Genomic DNA, 24,631 nt, shown 5'->3' with positions numbered 1-24,631 from the left:
AAGGTCAGAGAAGCAGACAGGTGAAACTCTGAACGAAAGTTCACAAACAATACAAAAGATATGAATCTTTTAAAGCTAATCTTGAGTTCTGGTATGGGAATCGTATGTGAAGAGAGAACATGGCTATAATTCATTCTGGATCGTTTATCCTGCAGTAGATCAATTGTTTGAACCATTAAAATAAAACAACCTCACAAAAACTTGCTGGAAATCATCTTCAATAAAAACCACAGCTCTCAATTGAGTTGTCCATGTCTAAGTCACAATCTACTGACCAACTGCCAATCTGAGATTCGCATACGTTTTGGGATCTCATATTTCAAACATTCATATCTCTCTTATCATTTGTCCAATTTAATTCAAACTTTCACCTTTCTGTTTCTCTTTTTGTCTGTTTTCATGCAAATACGTTTTGGTTGGATTTCCCCTTAAAACAACAATAAAAAGCCTGCTAGATGCATGAATAATGCACAGCCAATACTTTGAGTTGCAAATCTTTCACCTAAATAAGGTCAAAATGCTACTTATTTCAAAATCAATTTGAAATTGAAAAATACAATCATTGAGGATATAAATGTACATTACCAATTTTGGTGAAAATAAGACTCTATAAAAAAAAAATAATTAGGAGACAATACAATGCATAAATGGGATGACCAAAGGAAACTTAATAAACAAAACAAAATAACAGAATACAGGAATGCAATATAATAGCTGATCTTGATTCAAGAAACAATTCAACAAGAAATTTAAAACATAAAATCAAAATTTAAACAGTGAGGATGTATAACATGAGATTCAAAGCAACAAAACCCAAATCTAAATCTTGATCATCTAAGTTTTCAAAACTATGGATGACAAGTTTTCATAACTGGATGACGAGTACGGAAAACTTAAAAGGTTTTCTACCAATACGTATCTCATAGAGTGTTTCTTTTCCAATACACTTGTTCGTTTGTTTCATTTGCTATTGCAATGCACCTTCAACACTAGGGAACATGTGCCTTGGCTGACAAAATGGACTTTCCATCACAAAGACTTGATTACTTACTTTCTATTTCTGTTTCCCTTGCATTGTTTCATGAAACCATCAAAAGTTCAAGTTCTTCGACATCCCATAGAAATGTGTCTCGACTTTAAACACGCATTTTGATAATAACAATACCTGTTTCTTAAAGCATTTTCACATGACGTGACAAAAGTCAGTACAGTATATTATTACCTCCATCACTGGATTCAATTACTATGCTGCACACTATAGTGAACGCTCTCCACTCCCTGGGGAGCATTCCAGCTAGTCACCTTTAACAGGCTAATCCAACCAAAATGACATACGCATCCTACCAGGTACCCATTTAACACCTGGGTGGAGAGGAACAATGTAGATAAAATGCCAAGGATATAAGTGCCTGCCGGGGTTTGAACCAATGTCCCTAGCATTTCCAGTCAAGTGATTCAAACTGTTGGACTACGACACTGCCTGGGTATACACTACATGTATATTTTCTACACCACTTTCTGTTTGCACCGAACCAGGGGGCAGATGTCCTAAGGTGCAAATCTTACGCTTCTTCTTTTGAAACAGATTTAACGGGTAGCTAAAGCAATAACACTATTTGATCTCATTACCACATTTCATCTTAACACCAAGTTATTGCCCTTTTCGATTTTGCATGTAAAGGAATTCCTAAATTATCTCCATTCATTCCATTGTTGTGGCCTTTATTCCAATATAACAGGAAGGAACACTTTCCTGTCGGTTCTCCGAAAGTTGATTTAAAGGCTTAATCAAAACAAACATCCTAATGGGATAATTGACACTATCGAACCCAAACTGCGGTCATACAAAAACAAACGATTTTGACGCACTTCTGCTTTAACCGATCATCTTGATGAGAAAATACCTTGCCTGACACAGCAAAATGCAATGCACATAACCTGCATTTTCATCTGGCTCTTTCTATTTAGGCGTTTGACCTATTATCAAAAGTAAACCGCCAAACATATGGAAGAGATACATCAATTAAATACAGATGTGAAAGGGTGTATTTCTTATAAAAATTGCCTTTTTTCTGCACAGCACGATCGCAAAGGCTCTCAAGAACTCAACTCAAGAGCAAATTCAAAACCTGATTGTATCAATATTTGCCTATGAATATCATGTTATGATTACAAAACAGTTGTTTATGTTTATCCAAGCATGCCTTTTCTCCCTCTTCTTCATTTCAACCCTTTTCTCGTCTGTCCTTTTCATTTCTGTCTTTTTCCATTTCCTTGATGACTTTAATTTGTGCAACGTTATTGTTTATATGTATATTACTGTGCATATTAGTGTATCTTATTTAACCAATTAAAATGTATTGCATTCTAATGTAGTTTTTAATCTTTTGTGAATTCAATTTGTTTCAGTCTTTGGCTGCTATTTTGAATGAATGCTTATTAATGAATAAAACCACCTCAAATAATATATCATTGTCATGTTCTAACAGGAGGTCATGGACCTCAATCAATTTTTGCGATCTGTAACAAAAACCTTGTACATGTGCCCACGTTACAAAAGGTAATGAACAACACTATTGAAATGACATTACCAGTAGGTTGATTTAAACCAAAATTCTTTGTGATCTTGATACAAAAGCTTGTACATTATAAGTAATGAACAATGGATGGGCAAGGAAAGCAGGTACCAAGACAAATCAGAAATTAAAGGTTACCCAAATGAGCTTAAAGTCTTGCCAACGAACACCAGTGCTGAGCGAACCCCATATCTTCTGATCTACAGTTAGGTGACTAGTCCACTACACCACAGCACATCTACAGTATTAAAAAAATTGCGTAGCTCACAGTTACCCCTTTTGATACAGCGGAACATTTTCATTTTTCATATCAGAATCATGGAGATGCATGTTACAAGAAAAACGTGCTGTATTGAAAGGTTCTAAGTTGTACATGATCCATGCATATGTTTCTATGTGTTATCAAATATTGCAAATAACCTGTGTTAACTATCGCAAAAATACAAACTTGCTGAAAAAATGTCTGTGCCCGTCATTCCTTGACATATCTGGACAGAAAAGTACCAGTACCGGTAATAGTTTAAATGCAATAGTGTAGAAATGTAGTACCGGTACATTGTAGCTCATTCCCTTTAAATACTGCTAGTAGATTTTACGTAAAAGAGACCCATAAGCCATAAAAGTATTTGTTCAAGCAGTATTGTAGAAATGTAGTAGCTCATTGTTAAACCTTTAATTACTCCAATTAGATTGTATGTAACAGAGACCCATAGAGATGCGCATTGCAAGAAAAATAAATATTGACAAGGTTAGGCTTCTACAACGATATTCAATCATTACTAATTAATGCATAGAGTATGGGTTTGACTCATCATTATACACACACAGGACCTTCATTTTTTACATCCTATTCAAGGGATGGAAGCACATCTAATCTACATTTCTAGATGCAAAGATCTGCAGCATTTATTCAAGAGATTTCTCACATTTTTAACCATCAATGAGCTGTACATATACTTGCGTGGTTGAAAGCACTGCTATAAATAAAACAAAAAGAAAGTTTGTTTCAACAATGAATATTTAAAACTTCTCTTCATTATCATACTGGGACGCACCATGGCTCAATGTTAGATGAGTTGTCGAAACCAACTATTGCGCTAGTGCCCTTTGGTAAGGCATTAATCCTCATTACCAAGTCCCTCACAGAGGACTTACAGCCAGCGGTCATCTGGTTGCTTATTTACAAGAGTTTTCACGCTTTCTTAGCAGTCAGGTAAAACCAACCATTAAACAAAATCTATCACCTTAATAATACTTATAACAATTTAATGTCCTAATAGTTGTTCTCACAGTTTGCCCCAACAAAAGAAGATGATCAGAAAGCACATGGCAGACCGACCATTAATCACAACTTTTTTCATGACTAATTATTAAACCATAATACAATTTAGAAGCATATATGGAGGCTTTAATTTTCATTAAAAATTGTAATGCTATTTAAACCATTCATGTACTCAAATGTAGGCAAGTAATATATCATCTATCACAAATGGAAAAGTACATTTCTTTTACTTTTTCATTTTGCGTTTTACACATGATTTGTTGATTTGAATGTGTATGATGATTTAACAGTAGTTTGTTCTGAACTATTATAAAAATGGATAGATGCAGCCTAATCAAATGATTGGCTGTGAGCCGGTCAGATAATATGCATCAGGATTACTGTTGACCAATGAAATTTAGTAGTGATTTACAATACTTTGGCAATTCAGATACAAGACAGACTAAGATTATATCAGTGTTTAAATGATTGAAGACCATTATTTGGCAGTATCGTTTTTTGCATCTTCTATTATCTGAGGCAATTTTGTTTCAAGATTAAAAGCTAACATGATTGACAGACAACGTAATTACAATCTGACATAAAACACAAAACAAAATTACATTAATATATCCCCCAAAATACCTATATACAGATAATTCCTCACAAATACAAAGATACGATATTTCACCTTTGACCTCAAATGTCTTGTGTCACATAGTCGATCAGGTCGGTGACCTGTAAAAGGTCGTCCTCCTCCTCACCTTCTCCATTTACAGTCCCTCCGATTGCGCCACCATGAGCATCCCTCTCCCCCGGTGAAGCAGCCCCGTCGTGAAGGCCTCCTGTACTAGCACCCCCATTGACAGTGGTTGGAATGTAAGATTGTCCCATTTGCGAATGGGGGAGTTGTTTGGTAGTCCTCACTTTCTGGCTAACAGCCTCATCACTGCTTTCGTCGCCAGATTCGTCCTCATTCTCCTTGTTTGAGTCCTGATCCCGCTCACTCTTACTATCATTTTCGTCCGATTCTGTGCTCTCCCCCGCCATTTTCTTATAGTCGATCCTTGTGGATAGCTTCCGCAGAGAAGATCGCTGGAGATCGATGCTATTCTTCTTCTTTTTCCTCCTTCCAATATCACTATCCTCACTGTCACTTTCAATCCTTCTCTTCGATTTCGTCTTCTCCCCTCCCTCCTCCTCGTCCTCCTCCTCCTCCTCATCACTATCGATGCGGAATTTCCTTTTTCGTTGGGTGTAATCCTCGACCTCGGAAGATGACGACGGAGAAGGCGTCGGGGTCCTGGCCGCCTGCTTCCTCTTCTTCAATCTCCCCTCGTCGCTGTCGGAGTATTCTCTGTAGGAGATGACCTTGGCCGCGGCTTTCCGTCTTCCTCCAGAGGTCCCCTCATCATCCTCAGAATCACTCCCTGTTAAAGATAATAAACATTAAAGATAAAGTTGAGTTCTGGTCATGCGATTGAATTGTGAAAGAAAAGGTGTGGAATGGATCATAAAAAATTGATAATGTAGCATGTAAGTATTGGTGTATACTGCAAGGTTCTGGAGTCATCAAAATCATAATAAATTTGGCCCAGTCTTGGTAAAGTAACAAGCACTGTACACAGAAAGATGTATATGGGACTACACAAATGGTGCCGGGCCTACTTACCTTGATTTCCTTTCCTTTCTATGCTCATTACTCAGCCAGTATACATTTTCTACCAAAATTGTTTGGCAAATGACATTTATTTGTAATCTTGAACATTCCGTGTAAGTTTTGTTTGATTCTGTGAGAATTCTATTTCTTTTTTTTTATCAAGAACTCAAGTTTATCTTTAATGATAGCAATAAGGAAATTAAAGTGAAACATGGCAACTATTATCTCAGATTGTTCTAAGATCTGTTGATGCTTTGTTCTTGATTTACTGTTGGAAGTGATAAATGAAATGGATGAATTATATTAACGGAAAGCTTATAAGCCATAGAATACAATAATATCAACTATACTACATTCATTCAGCTTTCCATTGATACAATATCATTGTGGTTCTCCCACAATAATCGTCATTCTATTCCCAATACTTACCGGTGTAACTGCCACCTGAGCTTCCGGAGTAATAGCTGCCTTCATCATCTTCCGCTGAGCTGTAGTACCTCACCCTCTTCCTCCCCCTCTCACTCTTCCTTCGCGGCATGCCGGCGTAGCGAAGGCTCCTCTTTGAGGGTGCCTTTCGTCTCGATGCGCGACGTCTCGATGTCAAGAAGCTGTCCTCACTCGCTTCAGAGAAATTACTGCCATCTTCGGCCGACTCACTCTCGTTCTCACTGCGGAAGGGAAGATAAGGTGAGGAAGGGAAGTGAAGTTGAGAAGTCTGATAGCGACGGGTAATGCATTCCTACACTCAATCTTGCTTTTCTCTTGTCTCATTTCTGTTTTTCTCTTTCGGGTTTTCATTAAGACATCCATAAAAGATGATCAGGCAACACCGAAAACTAAATTTTTGATAAAGGCCGACTATTCTTGTCAAGGAAAAAAAAAAATGTGTGTGGAATGTTATGTTGTGTTTAATCTTGGGTTTATTACTGCTTGCCCAATGCTTAGGCTAATACCATCTCTGAAAATACACAACGATATGTTTTTATTAAAGAGGAGCAGTGTTAGTGAATGTCTTCAACATTAAATCACAAAAATTCCAGAAAAGCAATACTCAACCTTTTTCGGCAAATTTGGTATCATTTTTTTGTGTACAAATATTCCCCATTTACTAGTACCACTGACATTTGTCCTGCATTATTGGAAGTATAGGAGGCAGTTTTTTGGGGGTACTCTGTACAAGAAGCCCCCATTATTATCATTATCATTATTATAATCGTATGAATGATCTATTTTCAAGTAAGGCGAGTTAATTATAGGCATTTCTATAGCGCCGTCTATCTAGAAATTCTATTCTGAGGCGCATTTATTATTACCCCGGCTTTAGTCTAGCTGCCATTACAGCGCTCTAGCATGTCAAGAAATTAATTCCTGCCAGGTACCCATTTACCTCACCTGGGTCGAGTGTGGCAAATGAAGATTAATGCCTTGCCAAAGTTATGCTTTACCTGTCCACCTTGAAGTCTTCGCTGTTCTCGTCCTCGCTAGACCCGTCCAGATCGTTGAGCCGTCTCTTCTTCTTCCCTTTCCTGTCTCGCCTCTTCCCCTCTTCAGCTTCTCCATCCACCTCCTCGGCTCTCTTCTCCTTCTCCTCCTCCCCCTCCTGCTCCTCCTCCTCGTCGACTTCGTCTCCCATGATGGTGGACATGTCCTTCCCTCGGCTCACCCCCCAGCGGGACTTGATTTGGTCCACCGCTGATAGGAGAAGAAAACAGAGAGATAGTAGTGACGGCAATGATGATGGTAGCGGTAGTGATTATGGTAGTGATTGTGATGATGTTGATGATGTCGATGATGATGATTGATCATGTTGTTGATGATGATAATTGATGATGAAGATGATGATGATGGTGATGGTGATGATTGTGGTGGTGGTAGTGATGATGATGATGATGATGATGATGATGATGATGATGGTGATGATGATGATGGTGATAATGGTGATGATTGTGGTAGTGACGATGATAATGGTGATGATTGTGGTAGTGACGATGATAATGGTGATGATGATTACGATAGTGGTAGTGATTGTGATGATAGTGATTTTGATGATGATGTCGATGATGTTGTTGATGATGATAATTGATGATGAAGATAATGATGATGATGGTGATGATGATGATGGTGATGATGATGTTGATGATGATGGTTATGATGATGATGATGATAGTGATAATTGATGGTGTCAATGATGATGATGATGACAATCATAGGAGTAATGGTGGTTAATGATAATGACATACAGTTCTTCTTCCAGTGATTGTACAGCCTTCTGGGTACCAGTAGATTATTTCTATACTTTTGTGCAGTGCTGTGAACTAGTGTGCCATGCTTCACTACCTAGGTTTAAACCAAACCTAGTTTTGCATCTCCTATTTGTAATATTACATTACGTGAAATTCCCCATACAACACAAGGGTTTTTTTCTCAATTTTTTTGTTAAGAAAGGAAGATATAAATAGAATGCATTGCCTAAGTCCCGGTACAAATTGCTAACACTAACAATAGCAAGTGAACTGTTCAGACCAGTGATATCACAATAAATTGATCAAGATGGTACAATCCATTTTGTTATATTTGAACCTTAATTATCCCCATCCAAGACCCAATAATTTTGTTAAAAATTGAGAATCTAACCTTTTTTATGTTCCTCTACCTCGTCATTGATGGCCGTCTTGATAGCCGAGTCAAAGTCATTGAAGCTGTAATCAATAGTCTTACGCGACCTCTGCGACCTCCGACTCACGACCTCGTAATCATCTTCGAAATCGGGCACCACAAAGTCTCTCTGAGATCGGCGAGGTCTACTTCGCCGATCTTGATGATGTCGTGAGCTTCGCGATCGTCGACGGCGTGAGCCCTGTGATCGGCGCGACCGCGAACCCTGTGATCGACGTGATCGCGAGCCGTGGGATCTGTGGTTGCGTTGATCCTCGTATTCAACCTCCTCCTCTTCGTCTTCTTCTTCTTCGTAATCATTACGTCGTGATCTCTTCTTCTTTTCTACTACCGTTGTATCCTGTTGCAAGAGATTACATATACAAAATCAAGTATAAGCTAGTTATGTACAATGAGACTAGGGCCTAAACTAGGGATAATTGTCTAATTATAAGAAAGTTATGAATTTTTGAAAGTTGTTATCACTGTATGTATGGGCACTTTAAATTGGCTGAAGCAGTAATGTCAATGTCAATTTTGTTGTACTGAGCGAAGCGGGAAGATTGAGGCCCCCACCCTTGTCAAGCTTTGCTTACGATTGCGGTCTCCTGCACTTTTCCAACAGAATAGTTTGGATAATACTTTAAATTTATGATATGTTATGGAAATATTATGTTTCTTATTATATGTACATATATTATGTAAAAAAAACCATTTTGACATGAAGAATTTATATGTTGAATTATACCTTACATTTATATGTTTTTTGTTATTCAGTTATATTATATTTGGAAAAAATGCAGAAATCAAATCAAATAAAGAAATGCGATGTAGTAATTACCAGTTCCAACATATAAAATGACTAAAATTTTAAAAATTCAAATATTTATTGCTCAGGATGGTCTATTCTTTTTAGAGGACCTATAATAATTTTGCTATCTATAATATATTTTGAGTAGTGCCCCAAGGGAGGAAGAACAGAAATTAATGATATTTTTGTACACGCAAATGGGAGAGTTATCCACGTCCTACATCACAATCCACTGACCGAACTACCAATTTGAGATTCGCATATACTAAGTGATCTCATATTTCAAACATTCATAACTTCCTTAATATTGATCCGATTCATTTCAAACTGTTGCCATTCTGTTTGTTATTTTTTTTGCTCTCATACAAATAAACTTATTACAAGGGTTAGATTGCCCTTTAAAGGGATCCGGTGAACTTTGTCTCAGATTCTGAAAAAAAATCCTGGATTTAGCTCATGCTGCAATCATAATTATAAACCTTTAGGTCAGTCAGGAACCCCATGACTTTTACAAGCCGATCGCCTGTCTGATTATCAAAATATTTATGACTGGAATTACAAATTTTGAAAACCGTTTGTCAAACGGTTTTCATAACACTACAGTCTATTGGAGAAAACGAGTATGGTAAAACCGGTCACTCAAAGATTTTTACTTTTTTGAGGCACTTCTTGATCATTTTGAAGCGCGATTTGTTTAGGGCTTCAATATTACACCATATGACAGACACTGATAACACGTAGGGCCGTGCATCTCAGATTTAACATCCTTTAATACATACCTCTGGCAATATATTGACGGCACACACATCAGTGTATTTATATTTCAGCTTTCTTTCATCCCTGCAGGTGAAATATAAAAGCAAGAGAACAAATGATGATTAAAGGGCAGGAAATAAACAGGCATCATAATAATTATAATAATAATAATATCAGCTTCAGGAACAAAGATATATGAGCTAGATAATAGCGATAGCTTTTAAAATGATAAAACATAGCAATATTCAAAGGGGCAACTACATGGCTAGTTTGGGCTCGCTTGCGCTTAAAGTGACTAGGTAACATTGCCTCAGATTCAGAAACAAAATCCTAGATTTAGCTCATGCTGCAATCATAATTATAAACTTTTAGGTCAGTCAGGAACTCCATGACTCTTACAAGCCAATCGCCTGTCTGATTATCAAGATACTTATGATTGGAAATCAAAATTTTGTTTGTCATCTTCCTGACAGTTTTTACAACACTACAGTCTATTGGGGGAAAATAAGTATGGTAAAACCGTTCACTCAAAGATTTTTTATACTTTTTTAAGGCACTTCATGATCATTGTGAAGCACCATTTTCTAATGGTTTCAATATTACACCATATCACAGACACTGACATGTAGGGCCATGCATCTCAGATTTAACATTGTTAAAGGATGCCTTTAATGGGTAAATATGTAGGTTTTAAAGCTTATTAGAAATAAATCTATTCATCAAAATTTGTTGTGAGATTTTTTTTTGCAACAGTTCACTGCAGAGCTGCCAACCTCCAGAACAGAAAATCAGTAATCACAAGGCTCAAAATCAGTAATTTGGGGTATAAATCAGTAATTTCTTATGCGGCGCTATGAATCTAAAAAAACGACACGCCAACACTGCGCGGACGCATGATTATCTGAAATTTTTGGTGATTTTACTCACACAAAGATGTTAAGTATTGAATTTCAGGTCATCACAACACAGTTTATCATGAAAAATGGCTCCTATTCACAGCACTCGCTACGATAAATCATATTTAATTCATTAAAAAAAAAAAAAAAAAAAAAAAAAACTTTTTTTTTTTTTTTTTTTTTAAATCCGTAATTTGAGACAACATTCCGTAATGGTCGTTAATTTCCGTACCAATTACGGAAAATCCGTACTAGTTGGCAGCTCTGTCACTGGACTCGTTCACATGATCACAATCCATTTTCTTAACAATGTCAGTCTTGCCATCACTGTGTAAGGCTTTCAAGTCACCTCTCTAAAAAAGGCTACATGAACTCTATGCTAATTAGACAAATTGGGCTCATTTTCATCTAAAAGGGTGGAAAGCCCCCCCCCCCCCCCCACACATCAAAACTTCTTTACCTTCTAGCTAGTCTGTCCTTCTTTTTCAGGTCACCATCGAGATCTTCCAGTTTTGCTTGCAGATTGACTATCAACTCCTCCTGCAGAATAAACAGAACACAATAAAGAATGGTTTGTCTTCTCAATCAACAAACAATGTGTATTTCATGGATAAAATGGATGAAATAGAGTATAGGGAGAGGTGGCAATTTTTTAAGTCGAAAGAGCATCTGCTGGTTGAATCAAGATCATGAGATCTTGGGTTTCGATCCATCCCAGACCTATGATTTAAACCTCACTAAGTGTAAACGTGTCCCTCCCGTTTCACTGGAAACACCACCCTCCCTCCCCTCCCTCCCCTCCTCCTTCCCCTTCTCATCCTCCTCCTTCCCCTCCTCATCATCATTCTTATCCTAATAATCTTCATCATCATCGTCATCCTCCTCTTCCTCCACCCCCTCCTCCTCATAATAATATGACTAAGATGGGAACTTGAATGAAACTATATAAACCAGTAAACCATGCTCCCACATGAATGCTACCAGAGACAAAATTTACCATAGAGAAAACAAACCTGAAGCCTCACGTAACTCTTCCTTTCCCCCTTCCCTTCCCCCTCCCCCTCTCCCTCCCCTTCCCCCTTTCCCTCCCCTTCCCCCTCCCCCTTTCCCTCCCCTTCCCCCTCCCTTCCCCCTCCCTCTTGTTCTATGCAATGGGTCAGTTTTGTACTCACATGTTCACACTTTGGGCAGAACCAATTGCCTTCTGGGATAGCCATGAGCGGTGGTCGTAGACAAACCGTATGAAAACAGAGTCCCCCTCCCCTTCCCCTTCCCCTTCCCCCTCCCTTCCCCCTCCCCTTGTCTATACTATGGGTCAGTCTTGTACTCACATGTTCACACTTTGGGCAGAACCAGTTGCCGTCTGGGATGGCCATGAGCGGTGGTCGTAGACAAGCCGTATGAAAACCAGAGTCGCATTTATCACACAAGAGAATCTTGGATTGAATAAATGAAATTGAATGAAAAAAAAGATATTGAATGACAATTCCATTTGATTTCTTGACTGGCCATGTTGGTTGTTGAAGGACATTTCATAAAATTCTCTGATAATTATTAAATGTGTATTTACAGGGGCATTGTTTCATACACATTCATAAGTGTATAAAAGGCCAACAAGCTATTAAAACACATGAAGTAACATTGACCTGCTTTTTGATGGCATGTTGGCGAACTTGTACTTATAATGGGTTTGTGAAACGATGCCAAAGTGACTTAATAGGTCTGCAGTATTAAAGTCAAGCAAATCATTTTGAATTTTCTAAATAACGGCCTTCACAATTACCTCAAGAGACAAGGGCCCCGTCTGACAAAGAGTTGATATCAATGTACAAAAGAGATAAGAGACTGCAAACTTGCGATTAATTGGAGGACTTACGATTGATTTGCATCAATCGTCACTCTTTGTAAGACGGGGCCCTTTACGTAAAATAAAATATACGTAATGATAGATTAACAATCTAAGTCAATGAATTATAATAACGAAAAATTAATGGGTGGTATGATATTAATAATTACCCATCGGGGATGGTTGTACAGTCCACATTTACAGCAGGGGGTGTCATCGTTCTCTTCAGAGATCCAGTCACTATCATCAGCCTTCTTCAGTTTGTTCTTCCCTGCATAACTGCTCTTCGCTGGTAATTCGTCCTCATCTTTCTCCATTTCAACTATCTTATTGACGGCTTTCTGCGACGCTTTCCTCTTGGGAGTGTACCGTAGTCTTTTCTTCTTGCGTTTCTTCTTCGCCGTACGCACCCCTTTCTTTTTTTGAATTTTCTTCCTTCCGTAGTCATCGTCGTTGTCATCGTCATCACTTTCTTCTTCTTCTTCCTCATCGTCCTCTTCGTCTTCTTCCTCATCTTCCATTAGTTCTTTGGAAATGCTTTTCTTTTTGCTTTCCTTCTCTTCCTCATCCTCCTGGCTAAAACCTTCATCCTGGCTTGTCTTCTCATCTTGACTTGAAACTTCAACTTTCTTTTTTGGTCTTCCTCTTTTCTTTGGGGCTGGTTTAGGTTTCTTCGTCTCCGCCGGTTGCTCCTCCTGTTGTTTGCCTCTTCTTGGTCTTAGAGGACGAGACCCTTTACGCAGAGGCTGGACGGCTTCCTCCGCTTCTGTTTTGTCCTTCTCAACACCGTCATCCTCCTTTTCTTCTTCATCTATCTTTTCAGTGCTCTCCGTTTCCCTCTTTGCTCCTTCTTCACTCAGCTCTTCCATCTCCTTTGATGCGGGCCTGTCTGCTGTCACGTCCTCCTCCACTTTGGAACCTTCCTCCTTCGACTCTCCAGTCTTCTCCTTCCCGTCTGATTGGTCTTTTGGATCAGTTTCTTCTGCGCACTTGGTCTTTCCATCACTCTCATCATGCTGCTCTACACCCGACACTTTACCGTCTCCCTTCAAAAGATCCTCATCTTCTTCACTCGTGGCAACTTTACCATCTTCCTCCTCTGCTTCTTTCCTCTTCTCCTTCTCTTTCATACCATCCCTTTTCCTCGATCCTTCACCTTCTGATCTCTCCACACCTGCTTCAGCAGGACTCTTCTTGGAATCCTTCTCTTGCAAGTCAACACCTTTGCCTACTTTAGCGTCCCTATCGGGCCCTGATTTATCCTTTGACACTTCCATCTTATTCACAACATCTTTGACTTCTGTTTCCTGTCCTTTCTCTTGTGTAACCGACATGTTTGTATTTTCCAACGGATCTGCTCTGGCTGATCTGTCTTCCTCCTTTTCTGTAGCCTCTTTTTCTTGAACTGACTTTTCTAATGCTGGGTTGTCCTCTTTGGGTTTTGGGACATCCACCAATTTCCTAACCTCGGGAATACTCTGGGAGTAATTGTCTTTGCATCCTTCATCTTCTTGTAATTGCGTTTGCTTGGCCACGCTACCTTTCCCTTCTAATCCTCCTTTGGACTGTGCTGGCACCTGACCATCTTTCCGACTAGAATCTACTCCAACTGACGTTCCCTCCCCCTCCACCTCTTCCATTTCTTTCTCCGGCTGAGCTGGTGCAGTCTCCCACGGTCTCATGAACAGGCTAGTGGTGGGCGTTCTGGCCCTTGGTGATGCCTGGCTGGGGATCAGAGATGAAGTGGATGAGGAAGCCATCGGTTCCCCTGCAAGGGTCTTAGGCGGTGTCACAGTCAATTCAGGTGCAGACGCTGGTCTGGGTGCCCTTTCAGAGACTTCCTCAGGTACCACAGCAGAGGTTGAACCGCCCTCAGGTCTACCCTGTTCACCATCTTGATCTTCTCTTGTCCTCTCATCGCTTACAATGTCTTTTGATTTCTCCTTCTCCTCCTTGCTGCTATTGCCTTTACCAGGTGCCCTTTCTAGCACCTTCTCAGAAGGATCTGTTGATTTGTTTGATTCCTTAGACTCGCTCTCTCCTGCAATGGCCTTCGCATCACCATCCTCTTTATCATCCTTCATGACTGATGCTTCACTCCCTGATGGAGTTGAAACCGGCTTGTAACCTTTGACACCGTCTCCTACCTTCATAATCACTGATCCTCTTCTGCAGGGTGGTACTTCCTGTTTCACTCCTAACTCCTCTTTTTTCACATCAACCAAACCTTCCCTGTCAACCATCCCCTCTTCAGATTTGATCTTGGTAGCTTCTTCTAATTTCGAAGCAACACAGTCATCTTTCTGAACAGAACTTTCTGTTTCCATTTCTGTTTTCAGTTTAGACAAATTCTCCTTTGAATCGCAAGATTCCATTGGTTCTTCTTTCACTCCTTTCTTATCATCAATATATTCCTTCTGTCCATCGGTGGTATCCATTTGCTCCTCTTTCACTGCTAGTGTCTCTGATTTCACAGTCCCTTCTGGTTTCATCACTTCAGCCTGCATCGTGGTTTCAAGTTTCACACCTTCGGAGTCTGTTTCTTGCCTGAATGACACCTTCAGGCGAAGCTTGGCAACTGTAAAAGAGATTACAGAAGACTTGCTTAAAGGCATCGTTAAGCAATGTTAAATCTGAGATGCATGGCCCTAAGTGTTATCAGTGTCTGTGGTATGGTTAATATTGAAGCCCTAAACGAATTGCACTTCAAAATGATCATGAAGTGCCTCAAAAAAGTAGAAATCTTTGAGTGACCGGTATTACCACACTCATTTTCCCCTAATAGACTGTATTATTATAAAAACCATTAGGAAAATGAAAATTGAATTCCGATTTTCCAATCATAAATATCTTGATAATCAGACAAGCGATCGGCTTGTAAAAGTCATGGGGTTTCTGACTGACATAAAGGTTTATAACTATGATTGCAGCATGAGCTATATCCAGGATTTTGTTTCAGAATCTGAGGCAATGTTACCGAGTCACTTTTAGTCTAGCATGAAAACATATATTTTCTGGCCAGCCCAGCCCAGCCCAAAAGGTAAAAGGAGTTTTTAAATATCATTATACTGTGCAAAGATTGTATATTTGTTAGAATTTAAATGAGATTTGTCCTTACAAGTACATGGCTATATTAATTGTTGATGTTGGGGCTGTGTCCTTATTGTTATCACATTTTTTTCCCTGTCACATCCAAAGCTAAGACCTTTAAAAGTGAAAACACATGGAAACACTTCTCTTAAGATAACAATTTCAGAGAGGTGGCTTTATTTTGTTCATAGATACAGGGCAAGGCTCAGGATTGCAATTGAGTTTTAAGTTAAGGGCAAGGATTATGATTAAGTACAGTGTTACTATGTAGGTAAGGGGTTGAAATAAAGAATTCTGTTGATGAACGAAATTGACATGGAGCAACTGACATAGATCAAACTGTCACTTGAGTAAGTCTCGTACAACCCTAATGTTGCCAAAGCAAATGTCGGTCCCCCATTTGTATGCTTTAGAGAATTAACAATGATAATAATGTTCTGGGTCATACAGCCCTCAATACATATGCAATATTTCTCAGCGCTTAATACATCTGCAATATTTCTCAGCGCTTTACAGAAATATTATTACCCCAGTCATCGGATTCAGGCTTGGAATTCTCCGTAGGGAGCGTTTCAGCCAGGCACCATTTTACAGACACTCACAATGCTGAGTAAACTACAACGATTTTCGCATCCTACATTTTGTGTAAGGACATCGAGTCACTTTTCGGGGATTGAACCCACAACTTTCGCGTCTCCACTCAAGTATTTGAAACCCCTAGATGTCTTACTTTCTTCCTTGATGTCAAGCTCAGTGTCCTCGTCGTTGGTGACGGACGTCGTGGTCGACTCCGAGTCATCTGTCTTGAGTTCTAACGAGGTGAGTTTGTTTGTGCCTTTCTTCAGTACAGCAAGAAGCCCTGCCAGATCATCTCGGTCCCTGGGAAATTAGAATATTCAAATTACAGTGAAACCTGTATATAAAGACCACTAAAGCCAGGTGGACTAGATAAGTGCTCTTAATATAAAGGTCTTTAGTGAAACTTGTCTATAAACACCACTCAAGGGATGTGAAAAGGGGTCCTCTGTATGGGCAGGAGGCCTTTACATGCAGGTTTCTTTAGTGGGAAAAGGAAATTTCAAGTTAAACAAAGAAATGTGGTCTTTATAAAAATAGGTGGTTGCTAAAGCAGGTATAACTCTATATCGTAGACCTGTGAAAAAAAAATCACTTTTCTTCAAGAAGCTCATTCTCGATATGTTAAGAAGCAGATTGTCAATGAAACAGGTTTTCAATTTTTTTAACTTTCGCCGGAGCGTAATTTTAAACATTTTTTATTTTTTTGTAATTGTTTTAGTCAAACCTGCTTTAGCAACCACCTTTATAGAAAGACCACCTGTCTATTAAAGACCCCATTTTTCATTTCATCAATAAGGTTTCTCATTGAAATATGTACTTAAGGAACCTAAACATACAGACCACCTGATTATAAAGATCACTTTTCATGTTTCCTTTGAGCGGTCTTTATATACAGGTTTCATTGTACATACAAACAAAAATTTATAGAGATTGCAAGAATGAAAGGCAAAGAATCAAGTGAGTATTTATGAGCTCTGACAAGACTTACTGTGAGACCATCTGCCAGGAAGAGTTGTCTAAATCATCTTGTTCTTCTCTGTACACTCTGATGTTAGCATCATGATCCTAAATAAGTAACAATAATAATCAAATAATAATTAGATCAATTTATATAGCACAGCTACTATATGAATATACTATATTAAATCAAAACTCCTAGCAGTGCTTCTTTACAGACACACAATAAACAACTTTTCAAAAGGTCCTAAAAACAAGTGCGTCTTCTGCAAAACTTTGAAGACAGCAACATATAAGGCTTTTCTTATGCCTAGTCGAAGGGTATTCCAAAGCTTTGGAGCAGCGTATTAATGGGCAATCTCCAAGAGTTACTTTTGCTTTTGTGTGAAGTATATTTAGAAGCAGCTTGTCCTGGGTACTTTGTAAATGATGTGCATATTGATGTGATTCAAAGGATAATAATTCACCAGCTTGCAGCCGGTAATCAACATATTTTAAAGCTTTGGTGTGTGAAAAAGAAAGTTTGCTCTCTCCCCTTTTCTCTCTCTCTCTCTCACTGCCACTCCCCTCTCTTTCTCTCTCTCTCTCTCTCTCTGCTTAAATTTTCTGTCTATATTTTGCAATTGATGATTTTATTCTGTCTTTTATTTCCACAAAAGAACATTACTATAACTGTTTAAGCCTTTGGATAACATGAAATGTAATGCCTAGGTCACACCAATGGGTTGAGCCCATGCATTTCCACTTTGATGTGAAAACTGGAGAAACGAGCCGACTTTGATCTGGGAATGCATGATTTGAATCGGAACCGAAGTGACATCGATAAAGCTACACTGCTTTTCCCATGCGGTTTATAGGAAACAGATCCTGTAATCTCGACCCACTGCCTACATGGCTTCTGAAAGACTGCGTCGAAATATTTGTACCTATCATGAGCCAGATTGTGAATTCGTCCATCACTTCCGGTGTATTTCCAGATAAGTTGAAGGAGGCTATCATCTTCCCTGTGCTGAAGAAGTCATCGCTTGACCACGAGGTCATGAAGAACTATCGTCCGGTATCGAATATCGCCTTCATGTCCAAAGTACTTGAGCTTGCAGTGTCTACCAGACTTTCGTCGTATCTTGGTGATCATGATCTTCGTGAGCAATTCCAGTCAGCATACAAGCCTTCCCACAGCACGGAAACTGCCCTGCTTCGTGTAAAGCAGGACATTCTTCAACAGATTGACCAGAAGAGGGGAGTACTACTTGTGCTACTAGATCTGAGCGCTGCCTTTGACACCATAGATCATTCTATTCTGCTGTCAAGACTTCAGACTGAGTATGGCATAAAGGAGACAGCCCTTCAATGGTTTACATCGTATCTCACTGGACGTTCCTCACGTGTCTCTGTGAAGGGGAAATATTCTGAAACTCATTACACTAGATACGGCGTTCCGCAAGGCTCAGTACTTGGGCCTCAGCTTTTCACGATGTACATCCGACCTGTTGGAGATATCATCAAACGCCATGATCTCCAGTATCATCTTTACGCAGATGATACTCAGATTTATTGTAGTTTTGATCCACGCAATCAAGCTAGTCTCGATGAAGCCTGCAATAGGTTGGAAACATGTATAGGCGAGTTGAGTCGATGGATGACAAGCAATATGCTGAAACTTAATGAAGACAAATCGGAAATCATCATTCTGTCATCCAGCAGACTTCGCCCTTCAGGTGATCTGAGCCTGCAGATTGGAAACCCCACTGTTGATCCATCAACAACTGTTAAAAATCTTGGTGTTTATTTTGACCAGACTTTGTCAATGTCGGAACATGTTCGTAGAGTGTGCCAGGTGGCCAATTTCCATATGAGAAACATATGTCATGTGAGAAAGTACCTTACAGGTGAAGCTTGTAGTCATGCAGTACGTTCTCTAGTTTTGAGCAGGCTTGATTACGGTAATTCCCTTCTGGCAAATGTGAATGCCGGGGATTTAAAAAGACTTCAAAAAATTCAAAATCGAGCGGCTCGTCTGGTGCTTGGTGCAAAGAAAAGAGAGCCAAGTGCTCCTCTGTTGAAGCAACTACACTGGCTTCCCATCAAACAGCGAATTGAATTCAAACTAGCACTTTTAGTGTACAAGTGCTTAATGCATTCTGCTCCACACTATCTGTCTATCATGCTTACTACTCCTCCAGTTTCCAGATACCATCTGCGTTCACGGAACGATCAGACACTATTACTGATCCCACGCACCAACACCAAGGCAGCCGAACGCTCATTCTCTTATGCTGGACCATCCACCTGGAACACTCTACCACAACACCTCCGCCTATGTAGTACAGAAGACACTTTCAAAAAGAAACTTAAAACCCAACTCTTTCCATCTTGAATCCATAATGTACATTTTGAGTAGCTAAATTTTCTTTTTGTTCATAATATCTTAATTACTGTTCCTTGTTTAATTGTTATGATTTGTATGTCTCTTTTCTGTTGTATAGCGCTCTGATCAGTTTGTCTGTAGTAGCGCTCAATAAGAATCAATTATTATTATTTATTATTATTATCCACAAATGTAAAAGTCTGAGAAAATGTTGACACATTCAAAATTTCTTGCTGCATTTCTCTGCATTGAGTCGGCATCAAGAAGGTATTGAAGTGACATTTAAAGTAGAATGCATACTTCCAACCAAGAAAGCAGAGCTGCCAACCTTGTGCAACCCAAAAAAAGAACCATGATGGCAGAAAAAAAGGAATTCATTAAAATGAAACTTACAACGAGCGACACACTTCCAATGCAGAAATGTCCATTCCTCATGCTGTTTTTTCCTCCATATTAGGACCTATAGTTTATTTACAAGTACATATTTTTTTGTTGTTATTTTTGTATTATCTGCGTTTCATCCTTTTTGAGAATATTTGCCTATTCCAGTATGTTTCAAGCATGTTTAACCTTATCTTTCTATTTGAATTTGTGATCAAAACAACATTTCAGGCAGTTGTTGACGTGTGGTATGTAAAAAAAAAAATGTAAAAAATAAAAATATGAAGAAAAAATGTACTATCGTAATTTGGAGGAAAAAACAGAATAATTCCTAGAAAAACGTAATAGTTAGCAGCTCTGACATACCTTTTGAAACCAGTAGACGAGTCCCATCTTATCCCTTCCGATTGGCTGTATCCTCATGGTCTCTGGCTCTATCTCATTCACCGCCAGCCTGAACTTGGACTTTGGCTCGTCAAATTGGCTATCGCATAGAAACTGTTGAAAACCACAAGGGGAAACTTGCATTAACATTATCATCGTAGAGATTGGATTTACAATTTCTTTATACCTGCAGAGATGCCAACCTCTTGCCATAAAAAAACAGACTGAGTATCCTAAAAAATCAGATTTTGGAGAGAAAAATCAGATTTTCACGAAAACTTGACACTACCACTAACCCGTCGGTTTTTATGTGATTTCTGCTGTTTTTATGTTTTGTTTTTTTTTAAAGATGAAAATCGTATTTTAAGATTTTAAGATTGTATTTTTACTCTTATCATCGTACTGAATACGATTTGATCGTACTGGTTGGCATCTCTGCACCTGCCTTAAAAATATTTAAAAAATTGTGTGATCACAAAAATGCTCGCCTTATCAGATGCATGCACTTGCATTGATTACTGTTCGATTCTGATCACTAAATAATGAAAGACAAACAAACAAAAATGACCGTTGAAAAAAAATCAAAGAGATAACTTTGGGTTCATATCCTTAGCTGGGTCCTCTCTACAATGAATTATTTGTTTACATTACGGTGAAACCTGTATATAAAAACTGCTCAAGGGAAACATGAAAAGTGGTCTTAATAGGCAGGTGGTCTTTATGTACAGGTTGATAACCATATTTAAGGGAAATGAATCTTCTTTCTTCTTTGAAAATAGGGAAATATTGACAACAATCTTACCTTTAGGAGACCTAATTTTGTTTCTGTTTTACTCTGCATGTAACCTAGGGTGTCCACCTCCCATGCTGCCATTCCTGAATAGTAGCGGCTTATCTATACGGAGAGAGATAAGATTGTGCAAATTCAATATATTTAGTACATACCTTAAAAGATAGCAAGGCATTTCATATATCGAAGTTCAACCTGTAGAAAGTTGTCATTTCTGTCAAGGGTACACCTGGGGAGTGTTTCATAAAGACTAAGATCGACTTAAGTTGGACTTCAACTATGGCAGGCAGTTCATGCCACTAGTTCCTCTATCCATTCCTGGCATTGGTTTCTCAATGGACGTATAAATCGAGGTCACAGAGCTACAGAATTTACATTTTTTGATAGTTCATTATTGAAGGAAAGATCAAAATTTCTAAATTTTTTTTTCCCTCTCATGTTACATCTGGTTCAAGACTTTATAAGGGCATAAATCGCATACCGTCCAAGTCTTAAATATAACTTAAGTTTACAATGTAAGTAACTTTTTCTCCTTCAACAATGAACTATCAAAAATGTAAATTCTGTAGATTGGGGCGTTCAGAGAGACCAATTGTGAGAGCAACCAGTGACATGAATAAATAAATAATAAAATAATATGGTTATTTATATAGCGCTCATGGCCGGCCATAGTTCAAGTCCAGCTTAAGTCGATCTTAGTCTTTGTGAAACACCCCCCAGATTCACAAGTGATTAATAACTGAAGACCATAACAAAAAACAATATTACAGTCATCTCTAGAAATAAGTACACTTTATCTATTTCACACCGTTTTAAATCAAACTAAAAATGCATAGAAACTGAGCAAATTTTCCTTTCTCTCTTAGTCTTACCTTGACTAGATGTCTCTCCCATTTTTCAGCGTTCACATTTTTGATGAGACGACGCATCAATTTGATGATCATCTCTCTCAAAATTGGAACATCTGGAGAAGAAAACAAATGAGGAGAGTTTATAAGACATTATCTTGAAGTAAGTTGTTCGGTATGTTTTACAGACTGCTAAGAAAGCATGTCATTGTAAGTATGCAACCATTGGACTAACGGTTTACATGTAAGTCCTCTCTGAGGGACTTGGTAATGAGGATTAATGCCTTACCAAAGGGCACTAACGCATCAACTTGGGTTCAAACCCGGGATCTCCGGTCAAGAGACCACTGCTCTACCACTGAGCCATCAGTTTGGATTTCCTGTTAACTCTTTCAAGATTATCATAGATGGCAGCAGTGGCAGATCCAGGGGGCATGGGTCCCCACTCCTGACTCAAGGAGGAGGGGGGGGGGGGATTGTAGAGTAAAACAAAATAGTGTTCGCTATCCCCCCCCCCCCCCTCCTCCCGGTTGAGCAAAAAATAATAATAAAGTGCTCATTACCCCGCCACTAAATATTTTCTCACAAATTGGGCCCCCCCCCCAAAAAAAAAAAAAAAAAAATCAGTGCTCATTTTTTTCATCATGAACCATGTTTTGATTTTGCTATTATTTACTTTTATTTTTCAGGATTGACAGAAACGGTGTATGCAAGTCAAACTTAACAAGTTAAACTCCTTAACGAATTGTTTGATTTCAATTTTAAAAAAAATTGTTGCATTTTTCATATCAAGACCTTTAATTACTCTACCTTTTACTAAAATGGTCCAAATACAACATTTTCTGCATTTTACCTACAATGTATAATTTGTTTAATTCATTGTAGCATCTATTTGATTTTATAACTCCATGATTTGGTTTCTGTTGTTGTCTCTGTTTCTGTTATTGAAGCAAACACCCTACCCATCTGGCTATGCATTTTCCACCAATAACATTTAATTTTTTTGAATTTCAAATAAACTTATTTCTATTCATATATTGTATAAGTTCAATATATAATTTTATTGCAAATATGGTAATAATATTCACATTTCTGTATATGTACCAAGCAATCTGCCATAAGGTGCAACAGTGGCAACCCAATACTGCTCTGGCGGCGATTGCTCCAGACTTTATTTCATCAGGGATGTGGGGTTGGGGTTGTATTTGTTGTTGGGTTTTGAGCATAGTGTTTTACGTGTAATTTTACTTTGTCAATGATGTATACTTTGTAAAAAAAACTGCAATTTGGCTCTAGGGCCGAGGATGTTTTTTAATGAAATAAACCATTTAAAATGAATAAATAAATAAAAATAATTAGAAGTATAGTTTGTACAACTTTTTTCATTTTTTGTGTGTGGGTAATATGGCTACATTACATGTATGTATGTGCAATCATTGAGCTTTGAGTTAATAAACGGTACCTGAACGCTGTGTCATGCATGTATTGTTTATGAAAGTAAAAGTTCCAAAGTTGTCAAAAATTTGTTGCCAACTTTTTACTTTAATTTCAAATACTTTACATCCTTCCTCATACTTTTCCGTCACAGGTTCCCGTTGGCATTTTTGTGTCAGTCGAAGAATTGCGCCTCACACGGCTTTGCAATTTGCTATCTATGGGTACTAACAAAAAGGAGACTGAAGCGTGTGATGCAATGACATTTTATATGAAACACTACTGTGTGGACTGAGGCGAATGGTCATGATGGTTGCTTCTACTACACAATACTATCTTCTTAACGATTATGCCAAAGCCCAATCATCAGATTTATGTTTAAGGGGCACCGGTCTCAAATGAGGATCGTCCTCATAAACGAGGATATCCTCGTAAATGCGGACAAATTGCATCCTTAAGAACAAGGATCGTCCGCATTTTCATGGACGTTTTTTTCCATCCGCACTGTGGGTTACAGGTTCCCGAACCGCGCGCTGGCATTGCGAAAAACTGACTCTCCAGGTAACTACAGGTAACAGGTAACTAATAAAAAAATAACCCCTGTTCACCATCTACTTTTATGGGATTTATTGATCATAACGTGAGAGTCTCTGTACAAATTCAATGTGAAATACATCACAGAATCCGTTTTTTTGCATCCCCAATGCGCGGAGCGAAAATATAAAATGTCTGCGAAAATGTGGACGATTCTTATTTTTTGAGCACGGGTCTATCCGAGTATGCAAAGGCATTCCTCGTTTATGCGGACGATCCTTATTCTCGGACCGATGTCATGGACAAACATCACATCACACATCACTTTCACAAAGTTTCAGTCTCAGATGCAGACAGCATTCATTTGTTGCCCATTTTTCATTAGTACATCCAGGCACCGCAATCACACTGAATCAAACTCGCACTGATTAACAGACGAGGCCAGATCCAGGGCTAGGCTTTGGCCTGGGTAAAACAACACACAGCTGCACAGTCGACAGTCAAAGCTACAGTCCCACTCACACTCACACAGGTTCAAGCAAGTCTGCATATAATTCAACGTTCAAGGCATTTCTATTTCGCGAGACAGACGACAATCACAACAATTTCCAGTTTTTAGGGGCTATGCAGTCGTAATGGTTACTTACCACATTTTGTTTCTTCTATTGCTTCTTGTAATTCTGGGATTGTGAGGTCGGGCAGCTGCAACATTTCGCCGTAACGCTCCAAAAAGGAGCATATTACGGCGAAATCGGGAAACTTATGTACAGACGCCATTGCTCTAGCTCTTCGTACCCAGAGCTTG

The 24,631-nt window shown here is 38.8% G+C and overlaps 2 protein-coding genes across 2 annotated transcripts; one reads left to right on the top strand and one right to left on the bottom strand.

The window, feature by feature from the left end:
- Window positions 1-1,579: 1,579 nt before the first annotated feature.
- LOC578189 (remodeling and spacing factor 1) lies at window positions 1,580-24,631 on the bottom strand. The gene is made up of 14 exons (XM_003725608.3): window positions 24,474-24,631; window positions 21,883-21,974; window positions 21,023-21,115; window positions 20,203-20,334; window positions 17,119-17,195; window positions 16,282-16,430; window positions 12,632-15,039; window positions 11,947-12,051; window positions 11,076-11,155; window positions 9,743-9,803; window positions 8,132-8,513; window positions 6,943-7,189; window positions 5,927-6,165; window positions 1,580-5,267 (listed from the first exon to the last, which is right to left on the bottom strand). Exons 1-14 carry the CDS (start codon window positions 24,601-24,603, stop codon window positions 4,537-4,539), a joined length of 4,926 nt encoding a protein of 1,641 aa, XP_003725656.2. The 5' UTR covers window positions 24,604-24,631; the 3' UTR covers window positions 1,580-4,536.
- LOC115922600 lies at window positions 17,957-18,788 on the top strand. The gene is made up of 2 exons (XM_030981743.1): window positions 17,957-18,478; window positions 18,553-18,788. Exons 1-2 carry the CDS (start codon window positions 18,019-18,021, stop codon window positions 18,600-18,602), a joined length of 510 nt encoding a protein of 169 aa, XP_030837603.1. The 5' UTR covers window positions 17,957-18,018; the 3' UTR covers window positions 18,603-18,788.

Source organism: Strongylocentrotus purpuratus, unplaced genomic scaffold, assembly GCF_000002235.5.
Source record: "Strongylocentrotus purpuratus isolate Spur 01 unplaced genomic scaffold, Spur_5.0 spur5_scaffold_12, whole genome shotgun sequence".
Taxonomy (NCBI): Eukaryota; Metazoa; Echinodermata; class Echinoidea; order Camarodonta; family Strongylocentrotidae; genus Strongylocentrotus; species Strongylocentrotus purpuratus.
The sequence above is the reverse complement of the archived record's forward strand: the minus strand, read 5'-3'. Positions and strand labels throughout refer to the sequence as shown.

Bases quoted from the DNA above. Each gene is read 5' to 3' on its own strand.
- LOC578189 (XM_003725608.3), bottom strand. From the start codon at position 24,603: ATGGCGTCTGTACATAAGTTTCCCGATTTCGCCGTAATATGCTCCTTT. The intron at 7,190-8,131 runs GTTAGATTCTCA...TTCTCCTATCAG, and splicing joins GGTAGAGGAACATAAAAAAG to CGGTGGACCAAATCAAGTCC. The intron at 5,268-5,926 runs GTAAGTATTGGG...TATCTTTAACAG, and splicing joins CTCAGGTGGCAGTTACACCG to GGAGTGATTCTGAGGATGAT.
- LOC115922600 (XM_030981743.1), top strand. From the start codon at position 18,019: ATGAGCCAGATTGTGAATTCGTCCATCACTTCCGGTGTATTTCCAGAT. The intron at 18,479-18,552 runs CTGTGAAGGGGA...CTTGGGCCTCAG, and splicing joins TGGACGTTCCTCACGTGTCT to CTTTTCACGATGTACATCCG.